Genomic DNA, 18,256 nt, shown 5'->3' on the forward strand with positions numbered 1-18,256 from the left:
TAGTTAACCTAGTGAATCCCCACTATATATACACCATTTGTAATAATCAAACCATCAAGTTTTATTAGAATAGAATCAAGTTTTCATGAGGTTAATTCAATCCTTCTTTAGATTAGATTAGGAGTAGATTAGAATAGTTTACTCTTTAATCTTTCCATAAATTACACATTAATCTTTTCTTAATCATTGTTCATGTTTATTATTAAGTAATTCAAGTTTATTATTGGGTAATTAGAAGATTATTGGGTTTATTGGGAAATTGACAACCTTCCATCAATCATCAAGTTCTTCTATTATTCTTTGCATTATTATTATTGGAATCTCCATAGGTATAATTCTCTTAATCCTTGTTTTAATTATTGTTAATCTTTCTTACTTGTTCATCATGTTTGGCTTTGTTAGTATGATTGACAACCTTATTAACATGTTAAACTTGATCATGAGTGAGTAGTTACTTAGCTAGGATTAATGGGTAATTAGGGGAAACCAACATGGGGAATGATTCATGCTTAAATTAATATGCTTTCATGGTTTATTTGCTTGCTTGTTTTGATCTCAACTCATGCACATGTTATGTTTGATGAAATGCTAAGCCTATGAATCCTTGCATTTACAACCATCACTTATCTTTTCAATGAGACTTGTAAGACATAAACCAACTCGAGTCTCATTAGACCATGCATGTTGTTGAGTAGGGAAGACTAAGTCGACTTGTAGGTGTTGTACCATCTAATCGATTCGGCTCCGGGACCCAAACCTCCCTAGGATTGTAAGATATAAACCAACTCAATCCATCACAACAATAATTGCTTGCATCTAGTAGGAAACATGTTTGTATGATCAACTCCCATGAATCCCTTATGAACCCATGTTATCCTAGCATTTTTAATCAATTGTTTACATCTTTCCTTTTGTTGCTTGTTTATTGCATCTATTAGATTAGAATCATCAACCCATTATAATTGTGACAACCCCAAGCATAACCTTAATTAGATTGAATAATTTGAGTAACCACCGTCCCATGATCGACCTCGACTTACCGCTAACTAGTTGTTTGTTGAGTATTATAAATGTGTTTGATTGGATGTGACCCGACGACATCACCCATCATTAATCCATCAATATTTTAAACTGCTTTAAAATAATTAGGTATCTATGAATTATGAACCGCTTCACAATAATTAATTGGCCAAAATCAAACAAAAAAAATCCTTTTTTTTTTTCTCTTTTGGTCTCGGCAAACAAAAAAAAAACACCCAAATTTTTTTTTTTTTTTTTTATTTTTCCAGCTTGGCTGAAAAAAAACAGAAATAAAAAAAAACATTTTTTTCTTTCTTTCGGCAAATCTTCAAAAACCGAAACATAACATCGTTTTTTTTTTTTATATATTTCTCGGCTGGAATAAAAAAAAAAAAACAAAAACACCCCCTTTTTTTTCGGCAAAAGCAAAAAAAAAAAAACAAAAAAACAGAAATTTTTTTTCTTTTGGAGCTCTCGGCAAAGCAAACCCTAATAAAGCCCCTTTTTTTTCTTTTGCGGCAAAAATGCTCTAAAACAAAAACATTAAGATGAAGAAAATCGTTTATAGTTGCTATTAGAACACGATTAGCATATGAATTAATGAAACGTGATTAACCGTATATGCTAAAAACTATATAGCAAAAACAAATTTTATATCATCAACATGACGATTCCATTTACAATTTAATTTAATTCGAATTAAATCAAAGCATCTACAAATTCATTTTATTATCATCTTAACTGATTAAAACAACAATATGTATGAATCAAATGGAAATCAAAATATAAAAAAAAACGAAAAAAATTTCGGTCGAGGCAGTCGGTCGACCAGGGGTACTGGTCGATCGACCAAACCGTGAACCGAAAACAGCTACGGCTAAAAAAAATTTTACAGCTGAAACCCTAATTTTCGAGACCAATTTTTGTTTTCATCCAATTTTACGAAAATCATCAAAATAAAGTTCGTGGCCTTGGCTCTGATACCACTTGTGGGAATTATCTGTATGCATCCCTTTAACTTTAAGGATTATAACGAATTATAATGACGAATGCGAGTCATAAAATGAATTACATAAACAAAAGGTAGAGCATTAAGGAATAACCTTCGGTCCTAGCAAAATTGGCCTAAGAACAATATCGCAATGATATTCGCCTATCAGTTGCACCCAAAACGATATGAGATATGCCTTTGTGTTCTTGCTAGAATCGATCCCCAATTTCTGTAAATTATTTTAGGGTTTTTTTTTTGTGTTTTGATGATTGTGTGCTAGGTTAGAATTAGGGTAGAAATGATCTCACATTTTTCTTCTTAAAACCGAAAAAGAGAAGGTAAAATGGAGATATTATTTCCCCTAATTCGGCCCACAATACCAAAATAAAGAGAGATTAATTTCTCTTTTGTTTTCGGTTTTCTACTTACCTAAAATAAGGAGATTAAATCTTCTTATTTTGGTAGTATACAAAATGTATAAAATGTATTATTTATAAATTGTCATTTATATCATTCCGTATTAATAAGTCTACACACAACAGCTTGCAAGTGGATTTATTAATGCCGGTCTGTGACAATATCGTATAATATATACTTTAACTTGCTAGTTAAATATAACCGATGACATTTAATTACGAATTAACATATTAATTCGCTCAAGCTAACATTATATACATTAATTAAATATAACATATTATATTCAATTTTACGAATTGACAGTTAATTCGTCTTAGCTAATATTATTTAATCGGCATTAAATAATCGTCTCATCAACAAATTAACTAACTATTTAGTCATGTAAGGCATCAATGTGATTACATTTCCATAACCACATCTCTCAAACAAATCCTTTATGTGTGACTTTTAGGGACCAGTTGATTACCGCTATAAGTATGATAATAATGTCAAACTTTCTAGCAAGCCAACCGTTATTAAGTAATCGTTAATCAACTGATAAAATACGAAGTATACCCTTGTGAACCTATAAGAGATTTATTAATGTTATCGCACTAATTTGTGGAGGACACAAGCTCCAACAAATCTTGCAATTATTCAATGACCGGAATAGGAGTAGCTTCCACCATAGGAGTAGTAACCTCTTGAATTTCCACCCTTGCTTGATGCACTACCATAGCCTTGGAAGCTTGAAGAGCTTATTGCCTCTTTGAAAGATTTTATTTTGTGGGTGCCTTGTTTCCACCTTTAGTCCTTGCCATAAAGCTTCTCCTTGTTAAGATTGTATCAGCAAACCAAATTCTTGCTTGAATGCTTCTAATCTTCTCAAGCTTCAATGAATCCCTAATTGATTTGGGGTTTTCGGATTTTGCCTTGAAACCTTGGAAAATCGATTCAATTTTTGAGGAATTTGGTGTTTGGTTGGTGTTTTGTTGACGAGGGAGTAATTTGATTATGTTTTGAGGAAGTTTGGATTTGATATCGGTGAATTTGGTTGAGGAATTTGTGTTTTGTTGATGAGGGGATTGAGGGTTGTGAGGGTTTTGGGTGTGTGCTTGTGTTTTGAAAGAAGGAAATGAATTGGGGAAGGAGGGTTTTAATCCCGTGATATAGCTTTCAGCAGTAGGAGACGGGCGGATTCTTCTAAAGACGCTCGGATCCTTAGTCAGTCAGCTGAGAAATTTCTAACTCGTGCTGCGACGTGCGGATTTATCTGGAGACGGGCGGATTTCTGCAGGAGACGAGCGTCTTTACTTGGGGACGCTCGGATTTGTAGACAGTGGGAACTCTAACTTTTTGCCTAGGTCAGGACGCGTAGATTTCTCCCGAGACGAGCGGATTCCACCAGAGATGGGCGTCTTGTGTATAATCTGCTCGGATTGTAAAACAGTCCCAATTTTTTCAATGCCAGGACTCTCAAGACGAGCGTCTGGGAGCCAGGACGCTCGGATTTCTCCCAAGACGAGCGATTCCCTCTGGGACGCTCAGATCTTCTCCTGTACCCACGGGTTCAATTCCACCTGTGGGGATTCTTCATTTCCCATGTCATGTCTTCTTCATTCCTTTTGTCTTCATTATGGGTGAACTATGAAGGCTCGGATAGCCTAGGCATTTGCTATCCCCACACTAAATCAAACACTACATATCAAGAAACATTAAAAATACCTCCCTCACTTTCTCTCAAAATGAAAATCTTGATCAAAGCATAAAAATGTAAATCCAAAATTGACAAAAATGCAATATACGAAATTAAATGCAAGTTAAGGGGTTAGAATATTTACAAATGGTAGTTTAGGTAGGACTCCACCAAACTCTCATTCTTTAATGAGATGTCAAGGGGGTATAGCCAAGGTGTTGTTGATGTTGCTCAACACCTTGTAGAAGTAGTCAAAGGCTTGTTCATTTTTATTAAAAAGATCTTCAATAGAGCTTTGCACATTGTGTTCTTCATGGTGGTGACTTGAGTCAAGATGATCACCAAAGCCTTGGTCTAAGGTCATAGCATTATCAATGTAAGGATTGAGTAATCCTTCAAATTCGTCATCCCATAGACCACAAACTTCACTAGCTTGCTCCCCAATGATGTCATGAGTTGACAAGAGCAACTCCTCTTTCTTGTTGTCATGGCCAATGAGGCCTTCTTCCTTACTTGTCATGATTGGTGGTGAGCTATTCAAGCTCTCATCGTTGTTGAAATTTCCTTGCTCTCCGGATAGAGCATCTTGAGGATTATCCACTTTCTTCTTCCATATGGGTGGTGATTCTTTACCCATAGCTTGATCTTTGCATTGTGGTGCCAACTTCTTCCTATCACTTTCTCAGCTATAATGGTCGACCATGAAACATAGCTCATGTAGTCGGGGAGCTCTCATTGTCTTGTCAATATTAAAAGTGATTGTCTCATCCCACACTTCAAGTATAAGCTCTCCATGTTTCACATCAATCAACGCTCCCGCGATATGCAAGAAAGTTCTTCCTAAAATAATAGGAATGTTGGAATCCTCCTCCATGTCTACAATAACAAAGTCTATCGGGATGAAGAATTTGCCAATTCTTACGAGCACATATTCCCATACCTCTAAAGGTATCTTTGTTGATCGATCCGCCATTTGAAGAGTAATGTTAGTGCACTTGAATTCTCCCATTCCTAGCCTCTTGCATACTGAGTATGGCATGACACTCACACTTGCTCCAAGGTCACATAAAGCTTTGTTGATTGTGGTGTCGCCAATGGTGTATGGAATAGAGAAGCTTCCCGGGTCTTTGAGTTTTGGAGGTGAACTTCCTTGAAGAATAGCACTACTCACTTTAGTGAATACAATAGTCTCTAATTTCCAGATGGATTTCTTCTTGGTAAGAATGTCTTTCATGTACTTTGCATAGGTCGGAACATGATTGATGAATTTCGTGAATGGGATTGAGACTTCTAAGTTTTTCACAATCTCCATGAACTTTCCAAGTTGTTTATCAAACTTAGGCTTAGCTTGAAGACTTGGGAATGGAAGTCTAATCACAATAGGCTCTTTTTCTTTAGCCTTCTCTTCATTCTTCTTCTTTGAAACTTCATTGGTGGTAGGATCTACCTCCTTAGAGTTCTCCACAACTCTTTGCTTGTTACTAGCACCCACAATGTCTTCATCAATTGGCTGCTTTGGCCCTTCATATCTTGTACCACTCCTCAAATGGATGGCACTAACCGACTCATGTCTTGGGGGATTACTTCGAGGTGGTAATTGCCCCTTTTGTCTTTGAGAGCTAGAAGATGCTAATTGAGACATTTAGGTTTCTAGCATTTTGGTATGGGCTAGGATGTTGTTGATGGTGATGTCTTTGGCTTGGCTATCTTTTTGCATTTGGGTGAAAAATTCTTGTTGATTCTTTTGCATTTGGAGGACCGCTTTTTGAACATCAAAGCCTTAGTCATTGGATTGATTGTATGAAGGTTGATTTTGATAACCTTGGCTTTGGTTGTAAAAGGGTCTTTGAACTTGATTTCTCATTGGAGGTGGGGTGTATGTTGGTTGAGGGTTTTGAACATTTTGGCTTTTGTATGAAAGATTGGGATGGAATTTGGTATTCTCATTATAATAGTTGGAATAAGGGGTGCTACTCTTGTATGCTTGGAAAGCATTTACTTGTTCATTTGTTCCCCTACATTCACTTTGGTCATGTCCCAAAGTTCCACAACTCTCACATACTCCACTTGGAATTGAGGATGATGCCACCATAGCATTAACATGTTGTTTGGGTGATTTGGAAGCTTCATCAAGCTTAGCCATAGCCTTCTCAAACTTCAAATTGATGGTGTCAATATGAGCACTTAGTTGAGCATCCAATTGAGTGATGGAATCTATTTCATGCTTTCCTCCTCTAGTGGTCCTTCGAGGCCTACTATATTGTAAATTATGAACCGCCATTTTTTCAATTTTGGCCCATGTTTGATTGTCATCAACTTTGCTAAATATACCATTAGATCCCATGTAGAGGATGTTGCGGGAGTTTTCATGTAGACCATTCCAAAATTGTTGCACAAGGAACCACTCGCTAAGTCCATGGTGTGGACAAGAACGAAAAGTGTCCTTAAATCTCTCCTATGCTTCATACAATGACTCCTCATCCCTTTGTTTGAACCCGGTGATTTGGGCTCTCAACATGTTAGTCTTCTCCGGAGGATAAAATTTCTTGTAGAAAGCAAGTGCCAACCTCTTCCATGAATCAATACCAAGAGTAGTCTTGTCTAGACTTTTCAACCATTGCTTTGCGGTACCAATCAAAGAAAAAGGAAATAAGACCCATCGGATTTGGTCTTGAGTAACACCAGTTTGAGAAATCGCATCACAATAGTCACAAAAATTCTCCATATGTGAATGAGAGTCTTCACTAGGCATCCCCCCAAATTGACTTCTCTCAACTAGTTGTATGAATGCGGATTTGGCAAAGAAATTACCGGTTAAATATGGTGGTGTAGGAGTACTATTTGGTAGGTTCTCCTCGGTTGGTACGGAATGTGATGAGAATATAGGCATTGTGGGTTGATTTTGTAGTGGGTTTTGTATTGGGTTGTCCTCTCCTTCTCTCACTAGTACAAAAATGACATTAGGCAAGTACAAAAGGCTACGGTCATTAAAAATAGCCGTAGCCTTTTATAAATGGCTACGGTTATACATCAATAACCGTAGCTAAAAATACAAATTAGAGAAAAATCCTACGGCTACAGCATTGAACCGAAGCCAAATGACAAGAAAATGCTACGGTTGACTCTAACCGAAGAAATTAGTGCCCCTTCACTTCTAATATAACCCTAACTTTCCCTGCACAACCCCCCTTTTTTAATGTGATTCCAATCTCCCTCAACACCCAAATTCCCCATTATTGCTCCTCACCTCAACGCATAACGCCGGTAGCCACATCGTCACCCACAACGCCTCGTCATTTCCGGCACCAAGTTCGCCACCCACCTTGTTACTTCCGGCAGCACCTAAATGAAGCTGATTTGTCAAGCTTCTCCATCTTCCTCTGATGACAAATCCAGTTTCCTAATCGATGGCGCTCCTATTACTAAGGTATGACTTGCTTATTTATTTCTTTGCTAATAGCCCTAGAAAATGGGTCTAAGTCATTTTGGATCTTGTTTTATTCAGATCAAATTTGGTATTGTAGGTTCGTATCGAGTTCTGGTGTGTTTTGGATGTGTTGATTTTTGAGTAATTTACGGGTAAGGGTTAGTTTAGCATAGGATACATTCAGGATGGATTGGTTCAATCTGGATTTCTTGTTAGATTTGGGTTAATTTGTTCGGGTATAGCGTTTAGGCGGTGATTAGTTTGGCCAGTTCTGGTTTTGTCTTTCTTCCCTTGGATGTATTTCATATTTTCCTTCTGTTTACCTTCTAGTTCGAATCACAAGCTTTATTCTTTCCACGCATCCTTATTTTGATCAATTTAGCCAACTCCATGTATTGTAGTTTGTTGAAATCAAGCTTACTATTGCATAAAACGTGCAAAACTAAACAGCTAATTTTCTGCATTTTGATCATTGGGCCGCCCAAACAATACAGAGTATGTTTAATTGAATCACAAAATTTGGTTTCTTCTAAGTTGGTAGTCATTCTTTTACTAAAACATGTGGTACTAAAAGCCAAATACCACCAATTTCAGCCTTAACGCTTTTTTTACGGAGACATTCAGGATGGATTGGTTCAATCTGGATTTCTTGTTAGGTTTCTCTTTTGGATTTTGATGGGGTATATCAGTATATGCAATCGATCTTTAGTGTTATTATTTTGGATTTAGGGTAAGCATATTTCGATATGTATTGTCATTATATTCCGGTGTTATACTGAAAATAATTCTAATTTATTATTGGATTCTGTTTCCCTTAGGTTTTAAATCATTCCGTAAAAGCATGTCTAATGAATAGGAAGCACAATATGATTGAATTGATGATTGCTTTTAATCATAATGAATTTATTTTATTGACAAGCTACTAGATTTCTACCATACAAATTCTAAATTATTTTCATGACATATAAAGGTTAGGATAAGAAAATATCCCTTTTTTGACAGTGCAACTGTGCAAAAATGGACTATCAAATAGAGAAGGGGGAATAATGTTGTAGACTAGATGTTAAATTTGCATTTTTCTATGATTGAACGACCGTAATGAAGTAACCTGACAAAGCTATCATTTTTCTGTTTTTGTTTCTTTGTTGGACAAAAATCACTGGATGTTTACAATTATTTGTCCGTTGATTCATGAGACCTATTTTGTGATCCAAATTCTAATTTTCTTACCCTAAGTAGCGGGACTAAGTCATATCGACACCAGGTCTGGTATAGTAGCCTTAGTATAGGACCATTTTAGTTCGAAAGCTTACATATGATGTTTCTGAATGTCGGACAGATTTTTTGTTCTTCAACTCTGGACTGGTGTCCAAGCAAGGAAGTTGATTCATATAGCCTTTACATGTATAATAGTGCTACTTATGAGTTATGACTGGATAATGGAGGGTCTTTCTTGCAGTGAATATTGAGGATTCAATTACTAGCTTTCAACCACCCTTTTTCAGTTCAACTTTATTTTTCTTTTATTATAGATTGGGGGATAAAGTCTCCTGCGAAAATGCTTTCTATACTGCAGAGAGCTCTGGAATACACATGTACTTGTCTCAGCTAGGCGTGAAGCCAAGGAGAGGAGAAACTAAATGCGTTTGAGGGAGGAACAAGATGTTGCTTCTATGGCTGCACTAGAAGCTGATCAGGTACTTGACGGGTTTCCCTTCTCTTTCTGTATGGCCTAAGTGAGCTTGGTTGGGTTCCTATGTATTACTGTATTAACACACAGGCTAATTTACGCAAACATTTTGTAGTGGTATTTGTCTCTATAAATATTTCCTCATTTTTTTGTAGTCTTATTCACTTGTATGTTGAGCGTGCCACAGTACATCATTACAAATGTAACTTTAGAAGTAAACTGTCACAACTCAATGCTGAATTTTCTTGGAGAGAAGTGCAGCATCTGGCTTAAGACTAAAATAGGGCATCATGTTACGTGAAATTTTTTTTCTGCCCGACTTATCCATTCCTATTTCTTTTTTGCTCTGGCCAGGGAGAGGCAGAGCCACAGAGGAGAGAAGACCAGGAGAGGAAGAAGATGAAGCTCGTGAAAGAGACCATGCCACAGCATATGTATTTTGACACAGAACCCAAACACAACCACCTAGGTTAACTTTCAGGTGAGATGCTGAGTCTGTGTGTATGTGTTTGATTACTAAGTGTTGTGATTGAATGGATAAACAAGCATAACGTTTACCGATATTACTTGCTGGGTATTGTGCTTTGTATTTCTTAAAGTTCATTGTAACTGGCTTAAGACTGAAATAGGGCCATCATGTTACATGAAATTATTTTTCTGCATGACTTATCCATTCCCATTTCTTTGTTGCTCAGGCGAGGCAGAGGTAGAGGAGAGAACAGCGGGAGAGGATTGAAAGAGAACATGCAGAGGAAGAGAGAAAATTCAAAGAGGAGAAGAAGCTCGGGAAAGAGAAGCACAAGAAGGAAGCTGATTAGTTGTGAGGTAGAATATTATGAGAACTTAATAGTGATAGATTTGTAATGGTAGTTGTATGTTAAACATTGGTATTGTAATTAATTATTATTATCTTAATTAAAGAATTTACATTTATAATAAATCATATTTTTGTAAATAATTTTTTTTTTAAAATTTTAGTTGAGAAACGACTACGGTTGTTAAAGAGAACCGTAGCCTAAAGTGACTTATGGCTACGGTTTAATCTTAATAACCGTAGCCATAAGTCACTTTAGGCTACGGTTCCTATTAATAACCGTAGCCATAAGTCACTTTTGGCTACGGTTCCTGACCGTAGCCATAACTACTTGATCTAAGGCAACGCCCCGATTTACTACGGTCGAGAAACCGTAGCCAAATGTCATTTTTAACCGTAGCCAAAAGCCATTTCTGTACTAGTGTCTTGCAAAAGGGTTGGTAAACTCAATGTTATTTGGTTGAATGTCCATAATTTCCCCGATACCTCTTAAAGTACCTCTAGCAACTCTTCTATTGTTGGTTAAGGTTCTTTAAATTTCAAGATCAATGGGTAACAAGTTACCTTGTGATCTTCTAGACATGTAAATTATCAAACAACTCGAAAACAATTAGAACAACCTTGAGGAGATTGACTTCCCCAAGGTAAAGAAAGACACAACTAAAAACAATTAATGAAAATCAAATCAAGTTAACACCGTCCCCGGCAACGGCGCCATTTTTTTGGTGTGGATATTACTCGTCGTCAAAAGCTACCAACCAAAATAATATTTATAACTTCATAAACTACTCTTAGCAAAGAGGCAAGTAAAGGTCGGATCCCAAGGGACGGGTATTGATTTAGGATTTTCAATTGCGAATGTTGTGTCTTAGGGTGTCACAATTTGGGTTGAGATAGGAGATCAACTAAACTAATCAACAATATAAAAGTAAAGTAATAAGCAAGATGATTAAAAGGGGTGTAAACAATTGATTAAAAGCACTAGGGTGTCATGGGTTCATAGGGGATTCATGGAAGTTGATCATACAAACATGTTCTCTACTAGATGCAAGCACTTATTGTTGTGATGGGATCGAGTTGGTGTATAAGCTTACAATCCCTAAGAAGGTTTGGGTCCCAAAGCCAAATCGATTAGATTGTACAACACCTACAAGTCGACTTAGTCCTTCCTATTCAACTATATGCATGGTCTAATGAGACTCTAGTTGGTGTATAAGCTTACAAGTCCCATTGAAAAGATAGGTGATGGGTAAAAAATACAAGGATTCATAGGCTCCCATTTCATCAAACATAACATGTGCATAAGTTGAAATCACAACAAGCAAGCAAAGTAATTATGAAAACATATTAGATTAAGCATGAATCAATCCCCATGTTGGTTTCCCCTAATTCCCCATTAACCCTAGTTAAGAAAACTACTCACTCATTATCAAGTTCAACATGCTAATAAGGTTGTCAATCATACTAACAAGGCAAAACATGAGGAATAGATGAAGGTGATTAACAATAATTAAACAAGGTTAAGAGAGAATTATACCTATGAAGATGATTCCAAATAATAAAGCAAAGAATAATAGAAGTACTTGATGATTGATGGAAGGTTGTCAATCCTCCAAATAAACCCAAATAATCTTCTAATTACCCAAAATAAATGAAGAACAATAGAGAAATTAAGAAAATATTAAGATTTAGAATTGTATTATAACTTGATTAAGAGTTGATTACAAGATTACTACTTGATTAAGGATGGATTAAGAGAACATTAAAGGATAATTACAACTTGATGCTAATCTAGGTAGTACAAAGGGGTATTTATACTAGAGATTAGGTACAAGGATTAGGGTTACTAAGGGCTTAAATGACTATTAAGTCCCTAAGAAAAGTTGAGGAAATGCTCATCTCGAAGGAAATGAGCATATTCTCGTGCTAGTCCTGCCACGATCCGTGCGTCTTGAGGTAAGGCATAGGATCTCTAACCTTCGATCCGCTCGGATCGCCTGGAAGATGCTCGGCTCCATGGGTTGCAAGACGCTCGTCTTGGCCAAAAGACGCCCGGATGTTAATGATGGGAGACGCCCGGATCGTGTCTGATCCGCTCGGATTCCTGGGCAGACATCATCTCTTATTTTCCTCCTTCACAATCCGCAAGGATCATTTCGGGGATGAAAGGATCCTTTCATCATTGCCCGTTTCACTTTATTATCTACTTAGGCCGCTAGTGTTGGTCTTCTCTTTGATGCTTGGTCATTAGATGCGATCAATTTAACTCCATTCCACCTCATAAATGCAAGGTTAGTACTCCTTTCCTACCAAGGAGACAAAACTTCAAAGAGTATGCAAAATGAGGAAACTAAAGATAGTAAATGACCCAATTATGTGCTATAAAGCATAGGAACGAGGTTAATTCGGGGACTAAATGTGCTCAAATATGAGTCACCAATCAAAGATACAAAATAACACAATTGAATAAGAAAAAACTTATCAAACAGCTTACAAACAACATGAAAATGCACAAGATCGTTTAGAATTCTCATATCAAACTCAAAACCCTATAAATTATTGGGAAAAAAAATGAGAAAATAAGCAATTTCACAACAAATCATAAGTGCGGACAGACATACAACGAATCAACGAAAATGAAAAGGATATTAGATAAGAACGATAATGAAAACGCACCAATCAGATCTAGAAAACAAAATTAGTACTTACCTATAATGAAATTGAAGAGACATGCGAAGATGAAGCGAAATAGACAACGAAATCTCCTTAACTGATGACAAATTTGAACGAGGAAGATGAAGATTGAGTTTGTAGCCTGCAACTTGAACGAATTTGATGAAGACGGAATTTGAGAAATTTGAACGAGGATGACGTACGTCGTTCTATTTTTTTTGTTCTGTCTTTTGGGGAGAGAAAGAGGAGAGGGAGAGTGATTCTCTAATAATGAGGGGATTGAGAGAAAAGTGAGTATTTATAGGTTGGGCAAGATTTCATCTCAGCCATCCATTTTAGATGAGATCAATGGTCTAGGTTTAAAGGGGTAACTCACCAACAATGACCTAACTCATATGATCCTACTTCTATATATATATATATATATATATATATATATATATATATATATATATATATATATATATATATATATATATATATATATATATATATATATATATATATATAGGAGTTCTTATGAGTCCTCCATATCCATTGAGTCTCTAAATCCTTCTAAGGACCATTGGATGGACTAAATGGATGGTTGAGATGGATGGAGAGGGAATGAGTTAAGGACTACAAAAAAGAAAAGGAAAAAAAATGTGGATGGTTGGATTGAAATGGATGGTTAAGATTGAAGAAAAAAAAATATCACTAATTAGTTTTCTTGTTTTTTTTGGGAAAATGTAAGCTTTCTCATTGAAAATTAAAATGTCCCTTACACCATTACATTCATATCATTTTCCATACATTTCCAGCAATTTAGAACAAAGACATCATTAAGTAGACTGAATATACAACACCCAATCTAGCACACGTCTATTTCGAGACTTGATACCACAACTTGCTAATCTGTTCTTCACCTCCAGTTTAACCATCCTGCAGAGCATAGCAGGCCTGATAACATAATCCTCAATTCTGCATTTGTTTCTGCTAAACCAGATATGGGCCATCAGACTTGCTATAATCACAGCAATGATCTTCTTCCTGCTCAATTCAGGTACCTTCCACTTAACCCACCACTGAATGCAATCAGTGATAGGCAACTGCATCAAACACCATTCTGAAATCATCTGCAGGCAGCATCTACTGTAACAGCAGTCAAAAAATAGGTGGCTATGACTCTCCTCAGCATCACCACATAAAAAACAGCAATTCACTTGGACAATATTCATCTTCATCAGCCTGTCCTGTGTTAGCAATCTCTGCTAAGCAACAAGCCAGACCATGAATCCATGTTTAGGCAAAATCCACTTATTTAGCAGCCAAGGATACCAACTAACTATAGCCCCCTCTGGTCTAAGCCACTGATATCCATCTTTGATTGAGTAGTGCTCTACCATGTTGGTTGAGAATAAATTAGGTTTATAAATATTCTTGACTTGACAAAAAATTTCCATGCCCAGCTAGTCCCATTAGCAGGTTCATAACCCTCCCATGTCTTGGACTTAATGTAAATAGCATGGACCCATCGAACCCACAGGTGATCAGCTTTCATGGCCACCCACCAAACATACTTTCTTATTGCAGCCACATTCCATGCATGTAGGTCCTTAAGCCCCAGACCCCCATGCTTCTTCTTATGACAAATCTGATCCCAAGAGACCAGAGCAGGAGTGTCTTTGTTCTCAGAGCCATGCCACAGGTAGTTTCTACACACAACTTCAATTTTCTTGATGACAGCCTTAGGGAGAATGAATATTCTAGCCCAGTATCTGTGAATGTTACTAAGGACAGCTTTGATCAACACCATCCTACCAGCATAGGATAACTTTCTAGCCCCAAAACCTCTAATTTTCTCAACAATTTTCTCAACCAGACAGTCACAATCCATGATAGACAATCTCTTAGGGGTCACATTAACCCCTAGGTACTTAAAAGGGACAGTCCCTCTTTTCATGCCAAAGTGATGCTCCAGGTGCTTGATAACCGCCTCATCAACCCCATTACAGTAGAAATTAGATTTTCCCCTATTCATGATGAGACCAGAGGCATTAGAGAAATATTTAAAAGCTCTCAGTATCAGTTCACTAGAATCTCTGTCACCTCTACAAAAGAGAATAAGATCAACAGCAAAACACAAATGTGTTAGCTGAATTCTATTGCATAAGGGATGAAACCTAAACCTTCCATGCTTCTGAATCACACCAATCACTCTGCTAAACTATTCCAAACATATAGTGAACAGAAGAGGAGAGGGGGGGTCTCCCTGTCTAAGCCCTCTCATGCCATGAAAGAAACCAAAATTTGCCCCATTTAGAGAGATTGTATAGGTAGGGGTCATGACACATTCCATAACAATCCATAGGAATCTCTCAGGGAACCCAAGACAAGTAAGCATATCTCTAACAAAAGACCACTCAACTGAGTCATATGCTTTCTGTAAGTCAAGCTTCATCATTAACTTGGGAGAACAACTCTTTCTTTTGTAAAGCTTGATGAGATCTTGACAAATCAAGATGTTGCCCACTATGTCCCTTCCCTTAATAAAGGCACTTTGGGAAGAACTAATAATGTCAGGCAACACCTTCCCTAATCTTGCACAAATTACTTTAGAGAGACATTTATAGACAGTGTTGCAACAAGCAATGGGTCTAAATTGCAACACTGTCTCAGGCATTTCAACTTTAGGTATAAGGGTGATGATGGTGCTGTTCACCTGTTTCAACAGCTTACCAGAAGAGAAAGCCCCTTTGACTGCTGCCACAATATCAGGACCAACAATGTCCCAGTGCTCATTGAAGAACTGGCTACTGTACCCATCAGGGCCAGGAGCTTTGTCTCCTGGTATATCAAACATAGCCTTTTTGACCTCCTCACTGGTAATGGGAGCAGTCAACAAGCTACAGTGATCATCAGTAACACAATTCCCAGAAGTCACAACTCTCCTATTAACTCCTCTCACCTGCTTTGAAGTGCCCAACAAAGACTTTTAGTACTCTTCAAAAGCCTGCTGAATACTCTCAGGACTAGAACAAATATTGTTATTCATATCCCTCACCTGGAAAACACTATTTCTAGCTCTTCTCTTTTTAATACGAGCATGAAAATAAGAAGTGTTTTCATCCCCCATTTTAATCCAGTCACACTTAGCTTTTTGACTCAAAAACTGTGCTCTAGCTTTCCTCAATTCAGACACCTCATGAGCACAGGCTCTTTCATTCTGCAAAATCTGTTCATTAAGAGGATCCAAAGCCAGTGACTCCTGAAACTATTTCAAGGATAGCTCAGCAACAGAAGTCAAATTCTCAATATCACTGAACTGTTCTTTATTTAACTTCTTCAAACCTGTTTTTAAGCCCTTCAATTTAGACACCACCCTGAACATAGGAGTGCCCTGGACCGCCTTATGCCAGCCAGCTTCCACAATATGCTTGTACTCAGGGGCCAGGGACCACATATTGAAGTATTTAAATGTAGTCCCCTTTCTCTGACAAACTGAATCAAACTGCACCAATCCAGGGCAGTGATCAAACCAACCCTCAGGCATGAAGTGCACATAGCTCTCAGGGAAAGTATCAACCCAATCATCATTAACAAAAACTCTGTCAATTCTGCTATAAACTCTTGTCTCATTATCATGCTTATTGGACCAAGTATAGAAAGCTCCCTGACCACTAAGATCAGCTAACTTACAATCCTGAACAGTCTGTAACATAGGCCTAACCTCAGCATTAGTCACAGGAGCACCCCCAATCCTTTCATCACTTGCCATGATAGAATTAAAGTCCCCTCTCACAATCCAAGGACCATCAACACTTCCATGGTAGCTTCTCAAACTATTCCATAGATCTTCTATCTCATTGTGATGATTCAACCCATAAACTACAGTAAACCAGAAAACAACTTTCCTAGCCTTATCCACAATTTTAGAGTGAATACACTGAATGGTCACATCACACACATCTACCTCAAACAAATGAGGATCCCAAATGAGCCATATTTTGCCCCCTTTATGAAGGCTAGTATTAGTACATATAGCCAAGTCCTGACAAAAATTAATTCTAACTTTATTCCCATTCCTACTTTTTATTTTAGTCTCCAACAAGCCAAATAACCCCACTTTATTTTGGAGAAGAAAACTCCTTATTTCTTGTTGTTTATTCAGGTTATTCATACCTCTAATATTCCACATACCACAACTACCCATTGTCCTTCAGTTTGCTAGTCTCACCTTTCTCAACTAGCCCAAAGAAATCAATCCTAGAACGCTGAAAAGAAGAAGACAGAGCCTCCATAAAAGAGACACCGCCAGGAGGGAAACTCCTCTTTTCTCCTTTGTCAGTTCTCATCAGCTTTGTGATTAATCTCCTAGGTATAGAGCTTTCCACTGTAGGTGTTTTCTGCACTATAACTGGAGTCATCACCACCCTAGGGGCTACTGGAGTAACAGTGACCACATGAACAACACTCTTGTCAGGCACCTTAGTGACAGATTTAACCTTCTGTGTAGGAACAGCTTTTTTATTACCTGCCACCTTAGGTTTCTAGACCTGTTTGACATTCATTTTCCCAGTGCCCTTCCAGCAATCCTTAGACACATGCCCCATCCCTTTGCACGTAGTACATGATACAGGAATCCAGTCATATACCACCTTAACAATTTGGGATTTACCATGTTCATCCAAGAAATTAATCTCATGAGGAAACTGCTGGACAATTTCAACTTCAACCAATAACCGTGCAAACCCTAAGAAATTCCTATGAGTTGTGGCATCATCACTTTTCACAAATTTTCCTACAACTCCTGAAATTTTCTTAAGGCTTTCCTGACCCCAGAATTTCACATCCAATCCATAGATTTTCATCCAAATCGGAACAATTTTAACATCATGTTTAATTAATTCAGTCTCAGGACGCCACTCATTCACAATAACAGGCTTGTTATCGAATAACAGATGACCATTATTCAAGACAAACTACTGTTGTTCTATAGTTTTGAAACGAACTAGAAACACACCATTGGGCATAAAAGAGATTTTGTCAACACCCTGACCTTGCCATACTCTTTTCACAAACCCTGTTAAAACAGAGCTCGGGGGGTTCGCATCCAAGACATAGCAGTAAACTGAAGTAGACCAAAAGGAAATCTCACCAGCCACATCATCCTGTGTGATTTGAACCATAGGCGTGTCAGCGTGAGCACCTCTGATCTCTCCAACTCAGGCTCCTCGTCATCCTCTTCATGCTCCAATATCTGTTCCAAGTCGGATTCAAATTCCTGAGACGAGAATTGAAGACGCCGATAATGTTATTTACCTTTATTCGTAGAATCAATACTAAGATCAACATTTTTTTGTGATTTTTGTTTAGTTTTTTGAGTCAATTTAGCAGAATTCTGATGATTTTTGGGGAATTTTTTTGATCGGGCCATTGCTTGATCAAAAAGAAACCTAAAATTAAAGGATTCTCTCTCTAACTTTCTCTCTCATCTTTTTTACTAATCAGTTTTCTATACACTAAGTAATTGTCTTTCTCTCTCTAGCCCCCTAATTAATCACTTTTGA

The 18,256-nt window shown here is 37.3% G+C and overlaps 1 protein-coding gene, 1 long non-coding RNA gene and 1 other non-coding gene across 3 annotated transcripts; 2 read left to right on the forward strand and 1 right to left on the reverse strand.

Annotated features, from left to right (window-relative positions):
- Positions 1 to 6,514: 6,514 nt before the first annotated feature.
- LOC141636259 (small nucleolar RNA R71) lies at positions 6,515 to 6,621 on the forward strand. Its single transcript, XR_012540882.1, has one exon. It is a non-coding gene; the product is annotated as a small nucleolar RNA R71 (small nucleolar RNA).
- Positions 6,622 to 7,267: 646 nt separating this feature from the next.
- LOC141626713 (uncharacterized) lies at positions 7,268 to 10,084 on the forward strand. The gene is made up of 4 exons (XR_012536302.1): positions 7,268 to 7,530; positions 9,107 to 9,227; positions 9,575 to 9,701; positions 9,916 to 10,084. It is a non-coding gene; the product is annotated as an uncharacterized LOC141626713 (long non-coding RNA).
- Positions 10,085 to 13,528: 3,444 nt separating this feature from the next.
- Positions 13,529 to 18,041, reverse strand: LOC141632554 (uncharacterized). The gene is made up of 9 exons (XM_074445095.1): positions 18,009 to 18,041; positions 17,845 to 17,946; positions 17,243 to 17,629; positions 16,896 to 17,194; positions 16,069 to 16,711; positions 15,689 to 15,960; positions 14,936 to 15,592; positions 14,152 to 14,797; positions 13,529 to 13,822 (listed from the first exon to the last, which is right to left on the reverse strand). The coding sequence occupies exons 1-9, from the start codon at positions 18,039 to 18,041 to the stop codon at positions 13,529 to 13,531; spliced, it is 3,333 nt and encodes a 1,110-aa protein (XP_074301196.1).
- Between the last annotated feature and the right edge of the window lie 215 nt (positions 18,042 to 18,256).

This window comes from Silene latifolia, chromosome Y (genome assembly GCF_048544455.1).
Source record: "Silene latifolia isolate original U9 population chromosome Y, ASM4854445v1, whole genome shotgun sequence".
In the NCBI taxonomy this organism is placed as follows: domain Eukaryota; kingdom Viridiplantae; phylum Streptophyta; class Magnoliopsida; order Caryophyllales; family Caryophyllaceae; genus Silene; species Silene latifolia.

What these genes read in the sequence shown, in the direction of transcription:
- LOC141632554 (XM_074445095.1), bottom strand. Translation starts at nt 18,041, where the DNA reads ATGTTGATCTTAGTATTGATTCTACGAATAAAG. An exon ending in AGCAAACTGAAGGACAATGG is followed by an intron (nt 16,712 to 16,895) that starts GTAGTTGTGGTA and finishes TACTAATACTAG; the next exon opens with CCTTCATAAAGGGGGCAAAA. An exon ending in GACCCCCCCTCTCCTCTTCT is followed by an intron (nt 14,798 to 14,935) that starts GTTCACTATATG and finishes TCTCTTTTGTAG; the next exon opens with AGGTGACAGAGATTCTAGTG.